The 22,723-nt window shown below is 36.9% G+C and overlaps 1 protein-coding gene across 5 annotated transcripts in view; it reads right to left on the bottom strand.

The window, feature by feature from the left end:
* The window catches only part of SAMSN1 (SAM domain, SH3 domain and nuclear localization signals 1), a 97,859-nt gene that overhangs the window by 57,467 nt on the left and 17,669 nt on the right, over nucleotides 1–22,723 (bottom strand). The window contains exons 4-9 of one of the 5 annotated variants that reach the window (XM_074901897.1): nucleotides 16,677–16,717; nucleotides 14,178–14,215; nucleotides 12,618–12,704; nucleotides 8,184–8,251; nucleotides 8,031–8,063; nucleotides 3,498–3,566 (exon numbers count right to left, since the gene is read on the bottom strand). In XM_074901897.1, the coding sequence (XP_074757998.1) occupies nucleotides 3,498–3,566; nucleotides 8,031–8,063; nucleotides 8,184–8,251; nucleotides 12,618–12,704; nucleotides 14,178–14,215; nucleotides 16,677–16,717 (336 nt within the window). The remainder of the gene's footprint in view (nucleotides 1–3,497; nucleotides 3,567–8,030; nucleotides 8,064–8,183; nucleotides 8,252–12,617; nucleotides 12,705–14,177; nucleotides 14,216–16,676; nucleotides 16,718–22,723) is intronic. The other 4 variants (XM_074901905.1, XM_074901915.1, XM_074901934.1 and 1 more) reach the window with 4 other exon arrangements.

A 22,723-nucleotide genomic window follows, 5' to 3' on the forward strand; every position in this document is an offset into this window, starting at 1 on the left:
TAGATGAGATGTTCCCCTATATATTCAGATTTTTGAGCTCAAACCTCGAAAGCGTTTATATCAAACAATTTGCGCCACCAATTCATCTTAGTCCAGCTATAAATTGGCATGGGGATTTAATAGCCTACAGACTCTTCTATATCCTCCTCACGTAAGACCAATGGACTAACAAAATATTAGAAATTATCTTGAACCAAGCATGACCTAGTGCAATAAATGTATACCCACCTGTGTTAAATTACACACAGAATTCTGAAACTATTTTATTCTTTCAGGCACTGTTCTTACTTAGCTATGTAAAACCTTATATTAGTCTATCTCTAAATACATCTTCAATGGCTTTCTTCATGAATGATATAAATTAGCGTGATTCCATTCATGCTGATGGAGCTATGTTAACTTCTTTCCTTAAGGATGGGACCTTAGGAGTCCTCTTCTTGCTGAACACAGTGAGTAATGCAGAAATTCCCATGGTGGATAGCACCTGGGTTTAGATTCCCCTCTTCTCAGCAGCATGTTAAATTCCTTGAAGTCTGCAGACGGGTAGTCTGGGGGGTTCAACAACAGGAACACAGTGGGAAGCCACAGAGTTTACTGTAAACACCTTTTCGTGTCTCCAGCATCTTTTGTAAGTTATGGCTACATTAGTATTTTAGTTTTGATCATGGTATGTATTTTGATCAGAGTATGTATTTGAAGTGAATTTCAGAGCTATCCTGGTAAGCTGCATTTTTGTCTCAAAGTGCCACAAACTAAATTCATAGTATATGAACATCAGATGAAAGATGTTTTCCAGAACTTCATCTGATGAAGTCCAGCTACTATTGGATGTCCAACAGAGACGATCAGAACACAGATAGATCTTCCATAATGCACATAATGTGGACATCAGCTCAACAGCACCAGCTCTTCTGCTGTGCTGATACTCACATATTACTCTGTGTTAGTTACTAATATAGACAAATCTAGGTGCTTTCAGTTCCTTTGGTTTGAAGAATTAATTATTTTATGTTGTAGACTAATAAAACCTAGCATTTTTGAGTTTAAAACCCTTTAGGTCTTCTTGAGGATCTTCACTGTAGTATAAGGTTTCAGCAGATCCGCCTTAAAACTGGTCAGCTTAGGGCCATTCTACAGCTTGTACCTGAGTATTCATCATTCACTGTGGGCCAAATCCAGGCATCCTTAGATTAGTCCTGTTCTGATTTGTATTTCAAGCTCCTCTCCCCTATTCCAAATTCAAGATAGCAGGACTGCAGTTTTAGCTTAGCTAAAGAGAGACATTGAAATGTAATTTTTCGGTCTCTCATTGAGATGTCTTTGAAAAATAAATCACAGAAGGTTTAAAATGCTAATATTTGCTTTAATATATCTTGTAGTAATAATAATTTGTTCACTTGTAAGTAATGATACAAAAGCAACATGATGACTCTGAATTACGATCTGGGATTTCCATCATGGAGACATCAAGATAAATGGAAAATAATCTATTCAGATAATTTTATTAATGGCAAACTATAATCCTCTTTACATTAAAAGCACTCATTTGGTAGAGTCTCTTGTTAGTGAAATATCATAAGTGCTTAAATAATAAATACAGTAACCCCCCTTTATGGAGAAAAAAGATCATACAGTATCAGTTAGTGATGGGATGGGTTTTAAATTTACAGTATTTGATTTTGATTTACCTAAGCATTCAAATCCAGAAGTTTAGCTGCCTATCCAAACAGAGGTAAAACATTCTTTGATATAGAACCAGACAGACTATGAGGCAAACTGACCATCGTGGTCTAACAGTTTTGGTTTATTGTCCTGGCAACCCCCAGCCACAGCTTAGTGAAAGCATGCGTAAAAGTGAGAAAAACCCATTAAGTGTTATGTTCTGGTTTCAGACAATTTTCTTCTTGCTGTTTGTGTTATCTGGAATCTGATAGCTCTAGTTGCCTCTATCCAGGATGTGAGAGAAGGAAGTACAGTGATAGATTGTGCAGTGCTAGTGGTTGGACCAGTAACATATACTAATTCAAAGTATGCTACTTCCCAGTACCTTCCTTCTCTGTGGAAGGGGAAGGATGTTCCAAAACGAACTATGGAGGAATATTGAAGACCATTGTACAGAGCTGTAAATCTCCATTCCTAAAAAGCTGTTCACATAAATCACATTTTAAAACTTTTAAATTACTCCTAGGGTAAGGAATATTTGCTCACTTGAATATTATAACTGTGCTTTTTGTTTTGCCCAGTCTATAAGCAAAGATATCTATAAGGAAAGAATTCCCTCATGAACAAGAATATTCTTTATTTCCCTGCTTAACAGGTTTTGGTAATGGAAAATCATGTCACACCACAAATAAAAATGAATTATGTAAAAAAATAATTCACAGGCTGCCCTTTAGCTGCAAATAATTTGCATGAAGTGTGTGTGACTACTTATGGACAAAAAATATACATTTTAAAAATGCACTTATAAAAAATGTATTACAGAAAAAAAGACCTAAATTGTGTCTGATGATAAACTGTTTCCAGATTATCCTAAGATATTCTAAATAACTTAGAAATCTTTGCTCACTGAGATGTTATGAGGATTAACCTGGTGACAGAAATACAGCAATTTTGAAGCCAAGTGTAAAACACTGTTGGTCAGCTTCCAGCAATCTCAGTCCTGTTGAGCACTCTCTTTCCTGGGTGTAAGTGCATTAATTTCAATAAAAGTACTTGCACAGCATGTCACTTCTCAGCATAAAGAATTTAGTCCTGGCAGAGTCTAATCTCTGTAATTTTTCTTCAACTGGTTTGCCTTTCCCAAAGAACTTCAGTGATTTAGTCATGATTACCTATGCACTTAAATTCAGAGTACAGTGTAATAGTGAGAAGACAAAAATTACTGTATGTTTACTGTGTCAATGGTGCTATCATTATTGTACCACAGAAATTTTTTGAAAATTTCGGTAATACCCTTGCTGCACCTAGTAAGTATTAAAATAGTACATGATGATAGAGAACTTTCTGCTCTATACAAAGAGTTCTGTAAAATGCACTGAATTTGGATAAATTTTATGTTAAAAAATGTCAGTAAAGCCACGGTCAACTAATACATAGACAAATACTGTACAAACTTCTTTCATGTGCTCCTGCCCATACATATCTGACCTTTAAATATCCCCATCAATTTAGTCTGGTACTCCAGCTACTCAAAAATGACTGCAGAGTCAAACTAAGCAGGCTAGGATTATAGGCAGATTTTCTCCTGGGAATCACAGAGCAATAACAAGATACTCTATAAAAGATAAAGAAATATCATGATTAATAGCAGAGCAATAATAAGGTATTCTATAAAAGATAAAGACACATCATGATTAATAACATGGATATGGATGAAGATCTTTCAACTTTGGGGGAAGCAACATACAGTAAAAGAAACACTATAAAAAACCGATGTTCTTCCAGACTGCTAGCTGTTGATGAAAAAAAAAAGAACAATTTTCATGGCAACTCACCATTTCACTGTTACCAGCCACACTTGGATTGTGAACTCGTGGTGGAATCCACTGCTCATAGTTTATCACCTACATGGTAAGAAAAGTAAAATTAAAAAAAAAAAAAAAAGCAACATAAATAAGATGAATAAACGAAATTAGCATCGTGTCATTGAATACAGATTGAGAGCTCAGCAGACTTTCAACACAGTATTGTGTGCATATAAAAGCAATGGCCAACATACACCAGATGACACCCACTGAAATCAGTGTGATATTGTTCTGCTTAATTTCCATAGTTATCTGGGACTCAGTAACATCTTGAAGACATCACAGTGTATGTGGTACAGTGGCAGAGCCATGCATTATATTATGCTTGGGGCTCATCCTAGATCTTGGCTCTCCTTTCCCAACGAGCAGAAAAGGCACAGAAGGCTTTCCTCAGCAGCAATCCCCCAGCTGAGGAGCAAGTGTCACTGATGCATTTCTAAAGAGGGCCTTGTTCAGTCTGCCTCATTTTGCCTGGGTTGTTGAGCCCCAGGAGAGTGAGTTTGAATTGGATTAACAATGCAGAGAAAATGGGAGGATCCTCAGAACTAAGCAGTCAAGACTTTCATCATCTGCCCATAATCCATTTCTTGGTCACAATGTCCCCATGATAGGAACACCGTGAGAATACACTTTCCCTGGGGCACTGATGCAGTCCCCAGTGGGCAAGCCTGACAGTGCTTATACCTTATCAGTGAAAGTAATGAACACTAGCCTTCTTTCTTCATGAATATGAATGACATTTTGAAGGCTGAATGCAACCTAAGAATTTACGTGAGAAATGAGGCATGAAACATTTTTGAAAATGTATTAGCCCAAAGACTGTATTACTTCATATTTTATGTCCTTCCCAATATGCTACAAAGCGTTTGAGCCATCAAGGGAGCCCTGCTAGACATGAACAAACAAGAACCAAGATATTAAAAGTAAATGCAGAAAGTAAAGATGTTTTTTATGGTAAGATGCAATTATAAGAGTGTTGCTCATGCTGTGCCCCTCAACCTGTACTTCTGCTCCAAGCCCCTGTTTTCCAGCACTTGCAAAATGAATGGAATGAAACGAGCATCTATTTAGGAAATGGAAAGGGATTAAAGTTTTTATGAAGCAGTCAGGAAAGATGATTTGCTTTCTTTTTTTCTTTTTACTTTTCTTTCTTTTTCTTCTTTTATTTTTTTAGAGTGAGCGGGAAAGAAAGCTAAAATGTTCATCTATTCTATTTCCTCTTGCTTCTAAATCTGGCTCTTCCATGTCTCAAAGAATCACAGGCCCACACAGACCAGCTGAGGCAGGAATGCACCTCTGCGGACTGTCTAGTTTAACTCCCTGCTCAGAGCAGGTCACCAGAGTAAGTTTCATGGATCTGTGTCCTGACAGGTTTTGAGTATCTCCAAAGATGGACTTTACACAGCCTCTCTGGGATGCCTCTTCTGGTGTTTGACCTCCCCTCACAGTAGAAAAGCACTTTATGTTAAATACATTTCTTGTATTTTAGTTTGTGCCCATTTCCTCTTGTCCTGTCCCTGGGCACCACTGGTCTGACTGTCTTCTTTACTCCCCCCATCAGGTGTTCATACACATGGATCAGATTCCCCCAGATTTCTCTGCTCCAGGCTGAACAGTCCCAGTTCTCTCAGCATCTCCCCATATGACAGATGCTCCAGTCCCTTAATCATCTTCATGTCCCTTCATTGGATTTATTCCAGCATTTTCCCTGTTTTTCTTGTACTGGAGACACAATAACTGGACCCAGCACCCATATGTGGTGGGTCAGCTCACCACTGCTGAGCAGAAGGGAAGGATCACCTCTCTCAATCTGCTGGCAACGCTCTGCCTAATGCAGCCTAAGAGGTTGTTGACCTTTTCTGCTCCAGAACACAACGCTGGTTAATGGTCAACTTGGTGTCCACCAGGACCTTTTCTGCAAAGCTGATTTCCAGCCAGTTGTCCCCCAGACTGTTATTGGCAGAAGGGGTTATTACTCCCCAGGTTCAGGACTTTGCACTTCCCTTTCTTGAACTTTATGAGGTTCCTGCTTGCCCATTTCTCCAGTCTGTTGAAGGCCTTCTGATGGTCAAGCACAACTTTATGGTGCATCAGCCACTTGTCCCAGTTTTGCACTGACTGCAAATTTGCTGAAGGTGCACTCTGTCCAATCGTCCAGGTGATTAATGAAGATGATAAACAGTACTGGAGCCAGGATCAACCCCTAGGGTATATCACTAAGGACTGGTCTCCAGAGGAACTTTGAGCCATTAATCACATTCCTTTGATCCAATATTTCAACCCGTTTTCAGTCCATCTCATTGTCTACTTTTCTTGTCCCTATTTCATTAGTTTGTCCATGAGAACATTATGGGGGACTGAAAGTCTTAGAAATGTCATGATAAACAACATTCACTGCTTTGCCCTCTTCCACCAAGCTAGGCATTTCACTGCAAAAAGGCCTCAGCCTGGTCAGGCATGATTTCCATTTCATAAATTCATAGTGACTACCCTCAATCACCTTCTTGTCCTTCATATGTTTGGGAATACTTTCCAGAAGTGTTTGCTCTATCACGTTCCTAGGGACTGAGATAAAACTGATTGGCCTGTAGTTCCCTGGATCTTCTTTCTGGCCCTCTGGAAGATCAGAGTGACATCCATGGCATCTTACACTCCAGTTGTGTGAGCTATTCCACCACATTTCTGTGATCCTAATGAGACTGTAGTCTTGCAACTGCATGCAGACCTCTAATTCCTCCTGTTTGTTCCCCGTACTGCATGCATCAGCATACAGGCATGCCCTTTATAAGGGCACTCATTTGTGATGATTTTGCAGAAAAAGTGTGAGAACTTCCCCCATAATGCTCTTCTCTCAGCATTTCCTTATTTGTGTGCATAATGCTGTACAGCAAATGAAAACAGACATAATCACACTATTTTGTTAATGCATTATATCAGTGTTATCTTGATGATAATGAAGGCCAGAGGTAATAATCACTAAAACTCAAAATAATGTCACAAAAATTGAAATTTAAAAAAAAAAAAAGTTCAATAGGTCTTAAGTTGGTACTAAAGCTTGGAGGCCTCCAAGTACCTACAGTTCATTAGTCACATTCCCCAAAAAGTGTCTTCAAAAAAATTAGAGAAGTCAAAAACAGAACTTTGCTTTTAAAAGGGGATGAATATTCATGGGGAGATGCTTTAATGGATTTTAAGGAAATTTATACTCAAAGCAAACATAGGTCTTATTCCCTGTTAATTCTTCTTCCCTTTTCCCCTCTATGTTCTATCATGTCTGGGGAATGTCCTCCAGGATCTTAACCAGCAATCAGCTCAGAAGCTGTCATGGCAGGATAGAGGCACAGCCAGAGATCCCTCACGCTAAGGGAAGAACTGCTGTGGGAAATCAAAGAATAATGTCTTCTTAACACTTAGGAAGTAAGAGGAAGAAAACAAAGAAAGAGATTGAAAGATGTAGAAGAGAAAAGAGCGCTTTTCCCCTTTCCTTCCCCCTCACCTACATTTGACAGTGGGGAGAGGAGATAATCATGGGAACAAACTAACAATACAGAGAGAGATAAAACCCAAGGGAAAGCAGGACAAAACCGGTACATACTGACTTTCAAGTCACCAGTTTCTGACATGGTCATCTGTTCCCCAATACACAGATCATTTGATTTTTTAAGCCAGATTTTGTCTCTGGCCTACACTGGAGCTGAGCACTCCCTAAAGTCTAGGTCTTCACAGCTCCCTGTCTTATCTCAGATGCCTTCAGGGTGATGCATGTACAGTTTTTTCTTGCTTTTAACCTAAACATCCAAAAGAACTCCTGACATTGTATAGGAACAGCAGAGGAAACTCAGCTTGGAGCCTTTTATAAAGTTTAATGATAACCTTCAATGCAATACTCTTCTGTAAAGGAAAATTTACCAGATTTTCAGCTTTTAAATAATTTATTGTATTAATTCCTTATTTAGACACACACACATATAGGCATATGTTACACACTTTTGGTCAGATTCTCAAACTGGGTAAATTGTTATGTCACGTGAAATCAGCAGAGATAATCTGATTTGCAACAGATATGAACTGGCCCTTTAAGTAACATATCAGGGCAAACTTGGACTGGAAGTGAAATAAATGCCAGTCATTCAAATTCCAGAGACAGAAGTCTTTCTCCTCACCTCTCTGCTACTAGCCAGCTGATGGGTTGTTACCTACTTTTATGTTATTATTAGTATGCAAACCCAAGTGTCAGAATTCCTTAATTGCTCATGCTGATAGGATAACTAATGTAGTATTATAAAGGGGAGATATGTTATATATTCACAGAAATTCAGAAAGCATTAGGATATATATGTCAATATGGAGCATACGAGACCAATCCAAACACTTAGTACAGATCTTGCTAGACACAATTCCAGCATATCAACTTAACAGAAATGTATTAATTCAGGGAAAGAAAAAGTTTTCTAAGTATTAAACCCCATATGGTCTACATAATGAAAATGGTGCACAACTTACGTAGTTACCAGAGTCTTCCTTTAAAGTCAGCTTCTAAAACACACAAGTATACTGAGTATGAAGTTTAGGCTAGGCAAATACTGAATGAAGCAAGAAATATGCATTTTATTTGAATGACATTTTAGATTCTGAAAAAAAGAGCAGTTCTTTCACCTGGCATGTTGTTTCTTCTGTCTTCTTTCCTTGCAGCAAATGTATCCCATCACCAGTAATACTATCTTCTGTGAATTATGTAAAAAAAAAATCATGCTTTAAAATGTCCTGTTTTAAGTTTTTCTGAAGAATATAATTTGAATTGCACTTGATGTTTTGAGCTGACATTTTGACTCTCTGAAGTTAATCTTATATAATTTAAGCATGCATTTTATCTCAAACTGCTTTGAAGTAAGACTACATAAAAAATTAGCAAACTGACTGACATAAATAAAACTAATTCACGTTTACGTCTTCATCTGTACTTAGTACTCAGCTTACTAACCCAGAACCCCACCAAGCACTGCTTCTTGCCCTGCTAATTTACAGCAGAAAAGCGTAGAATACTCATATAAAAACTGAAGGGCAAAAATGATCTTTGCAATTGAATTCAATTAGCTTAGATTAGAAATTGCTTTCAAAGAATGAACGTCCTTCCATCTCTTCCAAGAAACTGATGCTTTGCATGGGAAGGGTATTTACCTTCATTACAACAATAAGCAATAATAGGTCAAACAACTCTTTAAAAAGTTTACTCTTAGTAAATCTACTTTGAGAGATCTACACTTAGTCCCACTCTTAAGGCAAACCATCCACCATTATACTACTGTAGTAAGGCCTTAGCAATTAGATTCCATCAACACAGATATCAGAGGGACTCAGTTATTTTGCAGGAAAAATACAGAAGAAAAATTATCTGCGAATCACAGCACAAATGGCTATCCTATTTTCCCAAAGTTACTAGAAACCAGCAGGAATGTGTTAGTTTTTTCTCATGAATCCTAACTTGGCATCCTTATTGCTACTGAGGAATACTTTACAACATGAGTAATTCTCCTGTTTGCAGAAAGACGGCTAACTTAACATATAGATTCACAAAAGCTAACTGTAGGCAGGTGAGACTGATTGCATTGTTTTCTCTAAAATCAACAGGAAAAGGGTTAATTCAGTGAATAATTCCAAGTGCCTGAGATTCTTTGGTTATCACATGAAAAGAAGTGTTTGAATATGATCACGAAATTTGTATTCAAAGAGGTAAGTAAGATCCCAGTCCTCAAAATGCCTATGCTTATGTTAGAATTAAATGAGACTACAATGTGCATGAAGCTAGACAAAAAGAAACATAAACTTATGTGAGTGAAACAATTAAAAAGCCACTGTACAGGTAACAGCACATATATTTTGATATGTTATTTTTAAAGCAAATTCTGAATCAAGAGACATTTTTAGGATTGTTTTTTTTTGCCTAGAAGAAAATCCTCTGAAAACAAAAATTGTAATATGATAACAAATAATCTTCCTCATAGTTTTGCAACCTGGATGTTTTTGAGACTGGGTTAAAACTCACAAATTTCACTCTGGGCATTGGACAAAAAAGAGCAACAGTCTTTTCACATCCTAGTTCCACCTTGAAACCATAAATCAGTTGCATCGAAAACCGCATCAAACAATTTCCTTCATTTGCTATGTGCGTCAACAGGAAGAGGAAAAATGAGTCACAGAAAATTTTATTGCACAAGTTTGCCTTTAGAGGCTTCTGTAAGAACTTCTATTATAATAGGACAGTCTCTTTCCCCTACATACCTGATGGTTACAATAAACCCAAAAGCTTTTCCAAAAAGTATGTTACATTCTGAAATCTAACTTGACTGAACAGATTTTTAGTTTTGTCAAGCACCTACAAATCTCCTTGAAGTCACTGAAGGCCAGGTGTATGACCATCCAGTTTATTTAAATATAGATCTAGGTGGACTACTAGAAGCAGCATAACTCATGTCAAGCAGTGCTTATGCAACACCAGATTAACATAAGTGGGTTGTTTCTGGTCCTCAGGCTAATTTGTTTTCATCTCCTGCAGGCATCGCTGCACACTGTAGCCCTGTGTTCTGTCAGCTTACTCTAAAAGTTAAGTCTAGCAGTGTTCAGTCCTGTGCCCACAAGTCCTCTTACAGTTTAGTCCAAAAGAGTATTATTTGGTATCTGTTTGCAACTGAATCATAAAGAAATGCAAGGCAACATATAATGACTTTAGCCTGAAAGACTACATGGAGTGACACTGTTGTTAATGTAATTTCGTTCAAAACCAAATGAACTGCAAGTTATTAAAGTAAAACTTAGTGGTCCCCCTCAACCACAATGCCCTTTGCCAGCCATAATGACCTGCATCCACAGTACTCTTAAATCTTGCTTAAATCAACTCTTAACTCCATGGAAATATGTAATAGGGTATTTGGGTAAAAAAAAAAAAAAACCAACAAGCAAAAGATATATGTAAACTGCAGTGTTGTCCTCCTCATCTGGTGATGGATACCAGTCGCTTTAGTGTGAAGAATTACGTGCATTGACTCTGAGAGGTGTCAATTATTTTCTGTTTGTCTCTGTAATACTCTCATGGAAGCCCAATGTCTGTGACTTGCATAGTCAACTTTTTCAACAACAATGCTTCTAGACTGGAAAATCTGGTACTGATCATTAGGGTTTGGGCTTGTGAGAAAAGACAGGCATTCCCACTATTGTGTCTGTGGGATGTATACGTTTTTACTGCCTTATCAGTCTGGAAAACTGATTTTTGTAGACGTAATACACACAACAGCATTAATGACATAATCCAAAGGCTTCCAGCATCAGTGGATGTCTTTTCATGGATTTCAGTGAGATTTGGGTCAGGTCTGTGGATACATCTCTGAAGTAAGCACAGAAGTCTATACCGGCCACCACGCATGGTTTATTACATCTAATAGAAATTCATATTATGCAATAGACTTGCAGACCTTGAAGCATTATCTCTGTTAAGAGAAAGGTTTGATCAATAGTGATAAATTATTCTGATCAATAGTGATACACTGTAAATCTCCTTGCAGTGGTTTTCACCACTGTGTGAAGGGGACTTCCTCTGAAATAATTTTACTGCAGTAGGGGAAAGGGAGATTTTTATTTAGCTGCCAGCTTTGTTTCCTGTTCCCTCTGGGCCCCTGCCCTTCGATTACAACACTTGTCAGCTTTTAGAATGTGCAATGCTTCTTTTGCATACTTTGGATATTTAAAAGAGTAAAAAAGTCTTAAGTAGAAAAGACTCCGGAGAAAGGTCAAAAAGTTCTGATTTCTCATTGAGCCTTTTTCCGCCTCCAAACTGACAGCATTTGGAGTAGTTTGAGGAAACATTCCAAAATGTTTTTGGTTAAAATTAGGACTTGTCTGGAGAGAAATGCCTAGTATTTCTTTCACCTGTCATTAGAGCCTTTTCCTTTGCAAGCCAATGAGACCCACTTGGAAGTCCCTTTTCACCTCATCAGTTCATCACAAGAGTAGAGTTCCTCTAAATTTTCCAGTCATCTCTTCTTTCTAATTCCAGTTCCACGAAACCAAATTTGCCCAAGCATGGGAAAATAAAATAGGTATTGCAATTTCAGATCTATTGTCCAAGCAATTAAGAGTTTATCCTCAAGTGGTGAAGGGAATGAAATCCAGGGGGAAAGCTGGTGCCCTGTCCTCTGCTTTCTTTGGCATATCTAGGTAACGGTGGAATCTCCTAACAGTGAATGATATCTAGACCATTTGTACAGGTGATATTAAAAGCTAAGGCAATGGCCATCTTCCCATTTTGCTGGCTTAAGAAGAGAACAAAACGCACATCCACTTTAATCTTACATATCTTGGTTTCTGTTTCTGCTGAACCTTGTCTGGTTTGGTCTCATTAGGCAACTATAATGGATCTACCTTGACTTTAAAAGTAGAAATAAGAATTCTATTCCTGGAAGCAACATTAAGAAGATTATCAAAGCATTTTGATTTTTAAAAGTCCAGTTTGTGTTTAAATAGACAAGGTGACTGCTCACTTGTTATTTCTCGTAGTTATTTTAATGAGTTTGTACTGGTCAACTCTTAAACAGTCTCACTAGCAGCTTCTTATACATTAGTTGGGAGGTTGTTTCAATAAAGTTGATCAAAACAGGTTTAGAAAGAGAATTGGACAAAACAGTTGCCTACAAAGTTTTACCAGCTCTCTTTTGGACCTTTTTTTCCAGGAAAAGTTACACTGTTTCCCTGTTGGATACCTGGAGCAGTGTAAAGTATATAGGGAACATGGATTCCTACTATAGGCTCATATTACAGTTGGCAAGCCCTATACAACATGACTATGGCAATTTACTGTAGTGAAAGTCTTCTTTGGCCCATGGACTACAAAGTGAATTGATCACAGAGTGTGTTCTTAGCTTCCCAGTTTTAAGGTAAGCTTTATTTTAACTACTGTTTTTTTTCCCCTTGAACAAGACAAATCTCAAAAGGACAAATTATTTAGCTAGATTATTGGTGGAAAATGTGACATTTTCCTACGTTCCCTTTTAAATACTTTATGAAAAATGCAAAATCAGCTAAAATATGTTTAGCGATTACCTTCAAGCTGACAGTGCCTTCTGATGTACGAATCATTCTCCGGCTTCTTGGAACCCTGCCAAAGTGTGCCATTCACATTTTTCCTGTCTAAAGTAAAAGCACAGAGAGCAGTCACCTGAATTCATTGCAAACTTGTGAAATAACAGGGAAGACTATAAAAATAGAATCAGAATGAAAATCAAACAAGCTTACAGAATACTGTAGCATCTGCTCAAACACAGAAACAAACTAATGATTTTGCAATACAGGAAATTTGATGGACGGATGGTATTTACTGTGGGCAGACTTCAAGTTTTATCATCTTTTGCTGCTGTCTAATACCTCATTTAACACTGTTAAAACACGATCAGAATGATTATTATCTTAACCCTGGTTTTAAGACCTAAGAGCCCACAGAACATCTGTGCCTTCATTTTGCTTCCAGGAATTGTATAAATATTATTTAATTTTACAGTGAATGAGTTAGTGTTAGCAAGAAATAGCATCAAAGATACCCACATCTATGTCACACATGCTCCAAGGCCAGTACTCTCTCAGCTTGAATGGGAGAAACTAGGTTGGGTTTGAGAACAAGATGGCCATTCTCCTGTTCTCTCAGTGAACTTCAAAGTGGTCTGCTTCAAGCAATATTGATAACTATTAAGTTTTTGTGCTTTCTGGTTTTGTTTTTCCGTTCTGAAGTTTTTTTCAATGCTGGTTTCACTCTGACTATGTCAGAAAATTTTCTTTATGAAAGCACTTGTTGATTCTGTCAAGCGCTGGGAATTCATTAGAGCCTGGATGCTGTAGACCAAATGATACTGTTCTACATGAAAGTCTTCTGAGTACAGGGCTACAGAATGAAGTCTTAACATAAGGGAACTTTCATCTATATCTGAGACCCATTGTTATGAAGTATAGCTGCATTGTTACAGGCAGAGATAACAACCTTTTTACACAGTAAGGACTAGATACAACAACTAAACCCAAACTCCAAAGAATAAATAATAGAATGTTAACGGGAAGATTTCACTGAATAAAAATAGGAATTTTTGCTTTTTAAGAAACTGATGTTTATTTCCTACAGAGGATTTACAAAATAGAACCCATTGAATCACAACTATGGATAATTATATGCAGCGTCAATTTCAGGTTGGAAAAAAACCCCAAAAAAACAAACCCCTGAATTTCTTCTTTGGTGAATTTGTTTGGGAAAGCTGAAAGAAATAATTTTAATGTGGGAAAGGGCAGGGACCTGAGTTTGATTAGATCAGAGATATTTCAATTTTTAATTGAAATTACTAAAAGAAATGCTGGAAATGCTGAGTATTTCTTATGCTGTCCCATAACAGGTTCTTTAAATTGTAATTTGCCTTCTATGTTTATTAGCTTGCTTTCAATATCTACCTACAAATGTGTCTGTGGAAAGCAGGGAGGGTGGGGGGAATATAGATAGATTAATTGTATTTTTTCTTTTCCTTTGCATTTGCTACAACAGCTGTAAAGCAAATCAGACCCTTAATTAAAGTTGGCTCTGTGAGATTAGCAAGTATACAGTAAATGATTTAAGCAGTTACTAACCAAATGCTTCATTTTCAGACATGGACTTCTGGATGGATCTAAAAGAATTAAAAGAATTTACCATTAGCTGAAAGTCAGAATAAAAAACGAAAGTACATTTAATCAAATATGGATATTTTCAAACTAATTCTTCGAAGTAGTGCACAGGGATTTAGTGGTGCAATTTCCACCGGCTTTAATTGGAGTTACTTGTCTTTTCTCATTCACCCAATCATCTACTCCCACATGCCACACAATGCTCTGCGAGCTTCTGAGTTTTCATTCTGTAAAAATGTTATTTAAGTTTCTTTTTGGAATGAAGAATTCATGACTGAATCAGGGACCCCATCAGGAAGAAAATAAGGGATCTTTTTCTTTAGACAGGATCTGAAGTGCCCTACAACTTTTAGAAAATAGTGTCTGAAGTTTGATGACATAATAATGGATTGAACCAAAGAGCTACACTTGTACATACCACCCCCACGACCTTGAATTACATTTTATTGCCCAAATAAACCTTGAGCTTTTTGCACATTTACATCAAGGAATAGCCCTAACTCATGCATCTATCTGTGGTCAGTGGTTTATAGATGATGACTTAAGGAATATAGTAGCTTAACAGCAGAAAAATAAATCTTTGAATTAACAGAGATTTACCCTGTGAATTTATTTGTTTCTCTTAATCCATAAAAAGTCCAGTGAAGAGCAGTTTATGAGCTAGAGGATGAAGTCAGAAGATTATACTAGATGAGACCTGAGACTCTCTAATATATGACAATGATCAGTAGAAGAGAAAAAGCAGAAAAATTGAGATCCATCTCCCAACTTCAGACATGTAGGTGCTGAAGGGCTTCCTGAGCAAGAGGGTACAACTGAACTATTGATATTTTTAAAGGAACTGGTCCATAAACACTAGTTCCTTTTGAAACCACTTGAATTTTTTTTTTTTTCTTCCAGAGTTCCACAATTTAATTCTTAATGTCTAAATTAAACATATTTCTGTTTATTTCTGTTACTCTGTTTCATTTGGTGCTTCCTTGTTGCCCCATTGTAAGAAAAAGAGAATGATAATTCCTTAGTCACTTTCTCCATATCTACAGAAAAGGCCAATGTGAAAATTTCTGCATTATCAGTGGGCTTATCATGCTAGGATAGTGATGGTTGGACACTCACAATGAAATAATTATCACTACAAAGTCTTCTAATGTCGAATGAAATTACTTTCCTTGACCTTACTCATTTTTTATATTGATTAGCCAAATGATCCAGACAACCCTTCTAAATTCTGATAATTCATTTAGATTAGGATTAGTTTTAGAATAGAATAGTTTTATTTGAATTGTAACATTTGACACTGTAGCTATGGACTACTATTTCTACTCCTGGGGTTCTTAGTTCTGGTCTAAGCAGGAGACTCTTAGGCAATTAGGTGATTGCATCATATTTGGTAGAGCTTGGTAGGGTGAACCTTGGATAAGCCCTACAAAGTAGTTCGACTTCCTTAGAAGTGTTAAAAATTGATGAGAAAACCATGAATAGTAGAGTTATGTCCATACTTTAATTAATGCAATTTTGGGACCATTTTCACAAAGCCCTGTCTCGTCACAGATAACAGATCTCACAGCTCTGAGTACATATATGTCTGTGTTTGCAGTTGATAAGTTACTAGTTTTTTTATCAGTTGACCAGAAATAGATTAAAACTGTTACTTAAGACAAAGGAGCTCTTGATTTTATTTGAAATCCTTATTTGTTTTGAAATTTCTCAGCAATAGACATAGATAATATTGATGTTCACAATTTAGTGGAGCCCCACCTACCAAAAAAAAAAAAAAAAAAAAAATTCCAGGGATTTTCATGTCTGTCACAACCAGACAAATAAGATCTGTCTCTATCATTCCATCAGGCAGGATTTCAGATTTCATCTGAAGGGGACCACTTCAGTAATGCAATAGCCTTCAACCTGAAGCCAAAAAAGAATTTTCAAAATGAATTCCTCTGCTTACAAATATATATTAATCATTAGCCAAACCATAGCATTGTGTCTTGATGAATGGATGCAAAGCATGCTGCTGTCACAAATATACTTTGATAAAATACAGTCTGACCTGCTTTATCTGAATCATTTTGCAAACTAATTTTTTACTTGGATTAAAAACACAAACAAAAAACTCTTCAGGAGATTATCAGGTCAATGGTGCAAATATGCTATAAAATAGGTTACCACTTCAATCTCTCTGAAAAGTAGACATATGGTTAAACCAAGCTCAGATTAACTGCTTTTGATTTTAGCTGTCCTGGCTCTGATGTTTTGAAAGAAAGCTTTATGTGTATGAAAAATCATGGCAAAAGAGATTTTGTAATGCATTACAAGCTTGTTACTTGCTTTCCAGCTGCAACATTAATACAAGTACTCTATAAGAATTAATGCAACATTGGCAAACATTAGTAAAACAACAAGGATGAAAGGTACAGACAAGTATAGTGACACTGTGTAGACCTCGAACTGGTCTCAACTTACTTTCTTTTTTTGGTCACTGTGTTTTCAAAGTCAGGAAATTCCTTTTGAAAGATAAAACAAAAAAAAAAGTCTATGAAAATCAAAATATGTTTAAACCAAATATAATATTTTCCACACTGGAAAGACACTGATTGAGGTACTTTGTACTTTTGATTAGTGTTTTTAATATCCACTGACATTGCCAGTCTTTCTTTTTCTAACAGATGAAGCTGTGGAGGACATAGTGCAGCAGAGAATACATGTAGTTATGAGTCCTAATTTTAAGTGGTTTCCATATCCATGGCTCTCAAGGAGTTGATAACAGTAATAGCCTTGAAAAAACAGAATGATGTGCTTACCCCAAGAATGATATAATAATTATTCCATAGTAATATTATTTTATTACAATAAAATACCCACGTTACATGTTCTGGGAAAGCTACATGGGATGTAGCTTTCTGAAGTACACAGAGGGATGCAGACTCTGTAACCCCATTACTGCAGAGGAATGTGGAAGAGAGCAGGAAGCTGCAAGTAAAATTGAAAATTGTGCAAGTTGGCCTGGCAAAGCTTTCAGAGGCACCAAATCAGAACCCAGCACTGGCCTGGAGGCAACATCATACAATCCCCAGGGTCCAGATGATATGTACCTTGACAAGAGGTGGGAAGAAAGAGAAGAGTTATGTGGGTGTTGAAAGAATGAACAAAAGGGTGCCTCACTCTGCAAATAATGCCAAAACATCTTGCTGCATCTTTGCTGTCACAGTTACCCTAGGACTTGAAGTTAATTTTAAGAAAACCTGAGGACGTCATGCTAGGACAGAACAGATCTCTGATCGCTATGCTATTTTGATATCTCTTGAGACAGAATATCAAAGCACTGTATCACTTTCATATCTATTTCTTCCAGCCTAGAAAGCAGAAACTGGGATAAAAATGTCCATGATGAATGTCACTTCAATCTGCTGTGCAACTAGAGAAATTAAAAAAAAAAAAAAAAAAAAAAAAAACCAAAAAAACAACCCACGTTCATTATTTTATAAATATGAAAACTTCAGTGTATGGACCTATTTCTCATATTCTTATGTTTAATTTATTTCTTTTGTGTAATACTATCTTCATCTGCATGGCTTTGACCACAGCAATTTCAAAATGTCATTCAGGTTGCATGATGAAAAACAAAAATATGTACTACATAAAACAGTGTAAGTGCATAATTGAGCATTTTATATTTTTCCTCTCTTCTCAGTAAAATCCATCATAGATTTTTTTAAGTTTCTTCAGGAGAGTGCATTAAGAAAAGGCTGTTTACTGCACCGAATTTATTTTAGCTGAGTGTAGGAGGTCCTGTTAGCACCTGGACATTTTTGAATGTTAATAATTGTATGCAGTTTCCACATAATTTTTTTCTGCATGTGTAGATTTGTTCACAGATGTTGTGTGCAGATCAAAGGGGTATACAAAATCTACTTTGAAATACTGCAAGCAATGTAAGATAAACTTCTTGCTGGAAAAAAAAAAAAATCAGCATTTTAGTCTTGGGACAAATCTTTTCAATAGCTCTAAAGAAATTACTAGATGAGGTGCATAGGCAAACAGAAGTTGCAAAATGTTGCAAAAGTTATTTTATGGCACTTTTAAAAGGGTAGTGTCAACATTTCATTTAAAAATATCAAGTAATTGATTTCAAAGAGGCTTGTTAAAAGAAGCATTATACGTGGAGGTCAGAAACCAAAGGATATTGTAAGTTAGAAACCGTATATGATCCAGGGAAAAAATTGGAGACAGGGCACTCTCTAAACCTCAACGTAGCCATATACCTGGAAAGACTATTAATTCATGTCTTCACATGCCAAACATCTTGTGTGAAACATGAAACATAGACTTGTAGGTTTGATCTTTTGCTCCATGATTTGAAAACAGTACTTCATCGTCATTTCTTGAAATCCAGCAAAAGATGCATGTATGGCATTACATCTTACATTGAGGTGATACTGTTGTGAGTTCACTGGATATCATGGGATGCAATGCCTCAATGGAATATGACAGTGGGTTTAAATGATCATTTTAAAATGGCACCTTTTATTTGACACGTCTCTTCCTGCTATGTCTTAATCAGCTGGCTAAATTGGAGTACAAGAATAAATTAAACGTTTGGACTTTCTTGTTTTAAGTATCTTTTCAGTATTTGACCACACTTAAAATATTATGTAAATTTAATCTGAAACTAGAAATTAAGCTGTTCTTAAAACATCTTTTATCTTAGAATGCAAATTAAGATTCATCTAGACTCTACTCTCCACATTCTCCAAAATGCATAATTACCTTGTTTATGGGAGCAATTCTTTCTTTCCCTATCCCAAATACAAATGATCTGCTTCCTAGAAACAAACTGCACATGTGGAAACTCAGCATTATAAGAATATTAGTAAAGTCCTCTCCTGTTTTTATCAGATAACTCTGAATTAAGGAATTGAATGAGTCCCTCTGGTGTTTACAAGCTGGCTGAGAAAGCTACAGGTTCTGTGTCTGTTAAGACTTGCAAACAGGGAAATTATCATTTCAGATAACTAGCCCTCTTCTTTCTCTCGCTGGAATCAAATGCCAGTTATAACACTGCAGATTAAAGCAGGTATCATGACTGATTGTGATTTTCCTGGCAATAACTTAGAAAGACTGATAAATTATTTGGCATTTTTCTGACATATAGGGTAGTCGATCATATCATGGTCAGCAGTAGAAAAATATGTGGATCTCATGACGTTTGATGATTGCAATCTGACAGAAAATATATTAAATTAGTTTTAATACTGAAGACTCTTTTCTTGAGAAGCTTAAGACAGCTCATGAAGTAGAAGTCTGTAACACCAAGCTGTAAGAGGCAGAAATTCAGTTTCCCAGTTAAGAATGTAGTTACAGGCAAAGAGTACCTGTATTATTCATTACATACTGTTGGCTACCAACTGTTTCTGAGGAAGGTCCAATTCAGCTTTGCTGTGCATAAGGTTCACAAATAACTCCATAAATCTATTTTTTTCCTTTCTGTCTGAGAATATTACTGAAGCTGAGCAACAGGCAAATTGACCAAAAATTTAACAGGCCAGTTCCCTGAGGATTAAAATCAAAAGGCAGGTGTGTATAACAGGCACAAGACAGTACCACAGGAACCTGGCGTGGGAATATAACAGGCAAAACATTTATTATACTAAACAGGTCTTCTGAATTATGTGAAGGAGAAGACTGTATACAAAAGAGAGATTATTCTTCATCCAGGATGTGTCATTTGGGCAGATGTTTTGTGAGGAACAAAAATAACCACGATTCAAAAAGTGCCCAAAGAGTATGTTCACTGAATTTTGTCCTGCACAGCTTCAGCAACTGGAGTACCAAACATTTCCCACGTCTTCAGAAGAATGTCACAGCCCAGCTATGATTAGGACAAATCACAACAGACGAGATAACTGCAAGAAAATAACTACCTTGTTGCAGTATAAGGAAAAGTTCCTCCAGCCCTAGTCTCCCTTTTTTTAAGTTGACGGAAGCAGACTTCAAATGCCTGCCTTGTTGATTTCTGAAGTTGTATAGAAAAAAGGAAAGCAGCAAAGCCTCCTAAGGAGAAAAAGTGTTGTGCCAGGCTGCTCCACCCTCAGGAGATTTAACAGCTCTGTGGAACCTGCATGGCCATGGTTCAGCCAACCATTTAAACCATACACTTGAGCCCATACCTACTTAGCAGTGCACTTAAGTATGTGCATTACTGAATAATGATAGATGGCTAAATCAAGTCCTGAGGGAGCCAATAATGTTCTGAATTTATCATGCTGTGGGGGCCACCCTGCAGCCTGGAACCAAGTAACGGAATTAAAAATGGGAGAGAAGTACAAATGGGCTCAGTTAATAAGCTTAACAGCTTCATCCAAGGTGTAGGTCTAATAACTCACATGCTAGAAATAGCAGATAAGATTACACAGAGTCCTTTGGCCTTAGTGACATTTTTCCATAGGTCTTACTGCTGACACGTCATCACTAATCTTGTTTTCCATTTCTAGAGAGTATTTTATAAATAATCATGTTGATTCTACAGCCAGCACAGTGACACAGCATCCAGCTGTTATTTTTAGTTAAGTGCTGAGCTGAATACTCTCTCAAAACAGAAAAAAGTAAAGCCCACAACCAGTCTTAGGAAGCTTTTTGTTAATATCTAGTGAGCCAATAGTTTGCTTAGTCATTTAGTGTTGTTTTTATCGATGATGAAATTTAAATTTAGTGATGAATAATTGTGCCATTAGGAAAGCAGAAATCTATGATGAGAGCTAGCAGAAACCAAAGTGCTGGATTCTTCTATTCGCTGCTGTCATGTATCTTCATGGACTGTGCGGTGCCATCCCACAAAATCAGCGCTGAGCAATGTGAAAAATGTCTTCCTACAATTTGTTCAGATTAACATACAGGATTTTCTAATCCTACACTAGCAGCAAATCTGATTATTTCGACTGACTCAATGAAAACAAAGTTTGGTATTGGATAGACTGATTATTTTTATTTAGCCAAAAAAAATTATGAAGCCTAAATCTATACTAATATAATGAAGAGTCTGAAGTAATGCTGCCAAATCAGAAAACAGAACAAAACAAGAAAAAGAAACAGAAAGCCTGACATAAACAAACACTGTAGTTTTAATTCTTAGCCTTACACATTGTGAAAACCATAGCAGACTACAGTGCTATAGATGTGTCTTTACCATACCTTGACAAGATAAAGGCTATTTTCTAGTAGTTATCGATTGCAAAGTATATTAGGACATCATATGTCACATGCTGGGTAGCAAAAAATGAATCTGATTTTAACTTTAATTTTATTTTGTCTAAATACTCTTCCTAGCAGATAAACATCTATTGGACAAGGAAATATTAGTGTAGTTGTCATAAACTGTTAAGTTGGTTTGTAGTCACAGCAAAGGGGAAAAAGGCTGAATGGATGAAGGAGCTGAACTCTAATGTCCACCTTTGTTAGTAGAATGTCATGCTTCAATACAGTTGTGTAGCACAGCCCTGGCCAAATAGCTAGACCTTCACACAACTGAAATACTATAAGCATGCTAGGATCAGGTTAGAGCCATATTTCACAACCATGATTAAACACACTTAGCTGGAACAGCGCCGAGGTGGCTCATTCTTACAGTAACAAGGTCACAACCTGATAATGGGGAGAGACCTGTCACACAGGGGAATATCTCACACCTACTGTAGTAAAATGATAATGTAGGCACATTTCAGAACCCAGCTCATAGATCTATGCTGATGTTATGAGGAATCATCTTGAGATCTATGCGTTGCTATGCTCTCAAAACCAGGACCATTATATAAAGCACCAAGGTGATTATCTGGAAGAGAGAGACATGCACAGAGACATGGTTGCAGCAGAAGGATGTGAGAAGAAGTTATTTCTATTCCTTTAGGAACTCAGCAAGTGCATGCCACAACTCCCCAGCCATTCTCCTTTCCCACAGCTCCAGCACTTTCTCCATGCAAGTCCTGTGTGCAATCCTGCTTTTGACACTGCAACACCATAGGCCCAGAGTCTCATAGGTACACAGTACACACCCTAGAGTCCACATGGGTAAAGTTTGGCATAATTTCTGAAGGAAGGACAGTCTCTCTTCTTTGAATAATGAACATCCTGTTTTTTCTTTATTCCTTCACCAGACTGCATCATATGTTGCTACAGATAGAGATAGTAATTATAAATGAAGGAGCATTGTAAAGCAGAGAGCAGAGATTATGAAATGAAAAGGATTATGAAATTTCATATACTATGCTAAAGTATTTGTCAAAGCCTCGATGATATATTATACCAATAACATACAAATAATAAAGGATTAAGTAGGGTAACATTATTTAAGAAGAAAGAAACCAGAAGACAAACTCCTTCACATGTTTGCCTAATGAGGTCTTGTAAAATGTAAAGGTTATTCCAGAGGCCACCAGTTACAAAATTCATACAACTTACACTTTAGAAAGGCATTTTTTTTGTTAATTTAAAAGGACAGCTGAAGACACCAGTAGTAT

The sequence above is a fragment of the Athene noctua genome, chromosome 1 (genome assembly GCF_965140245.1).
Source record: "Athene noctua chromosome 1, bAthNoc1.hap1.1, whole genome shotgun sequence".
Taxonomy (NCBI): Eukaryota; Metazoa; Chordata; class Aves; order Strigiformes; family Strigidae; genus Athene; species Athene noctua.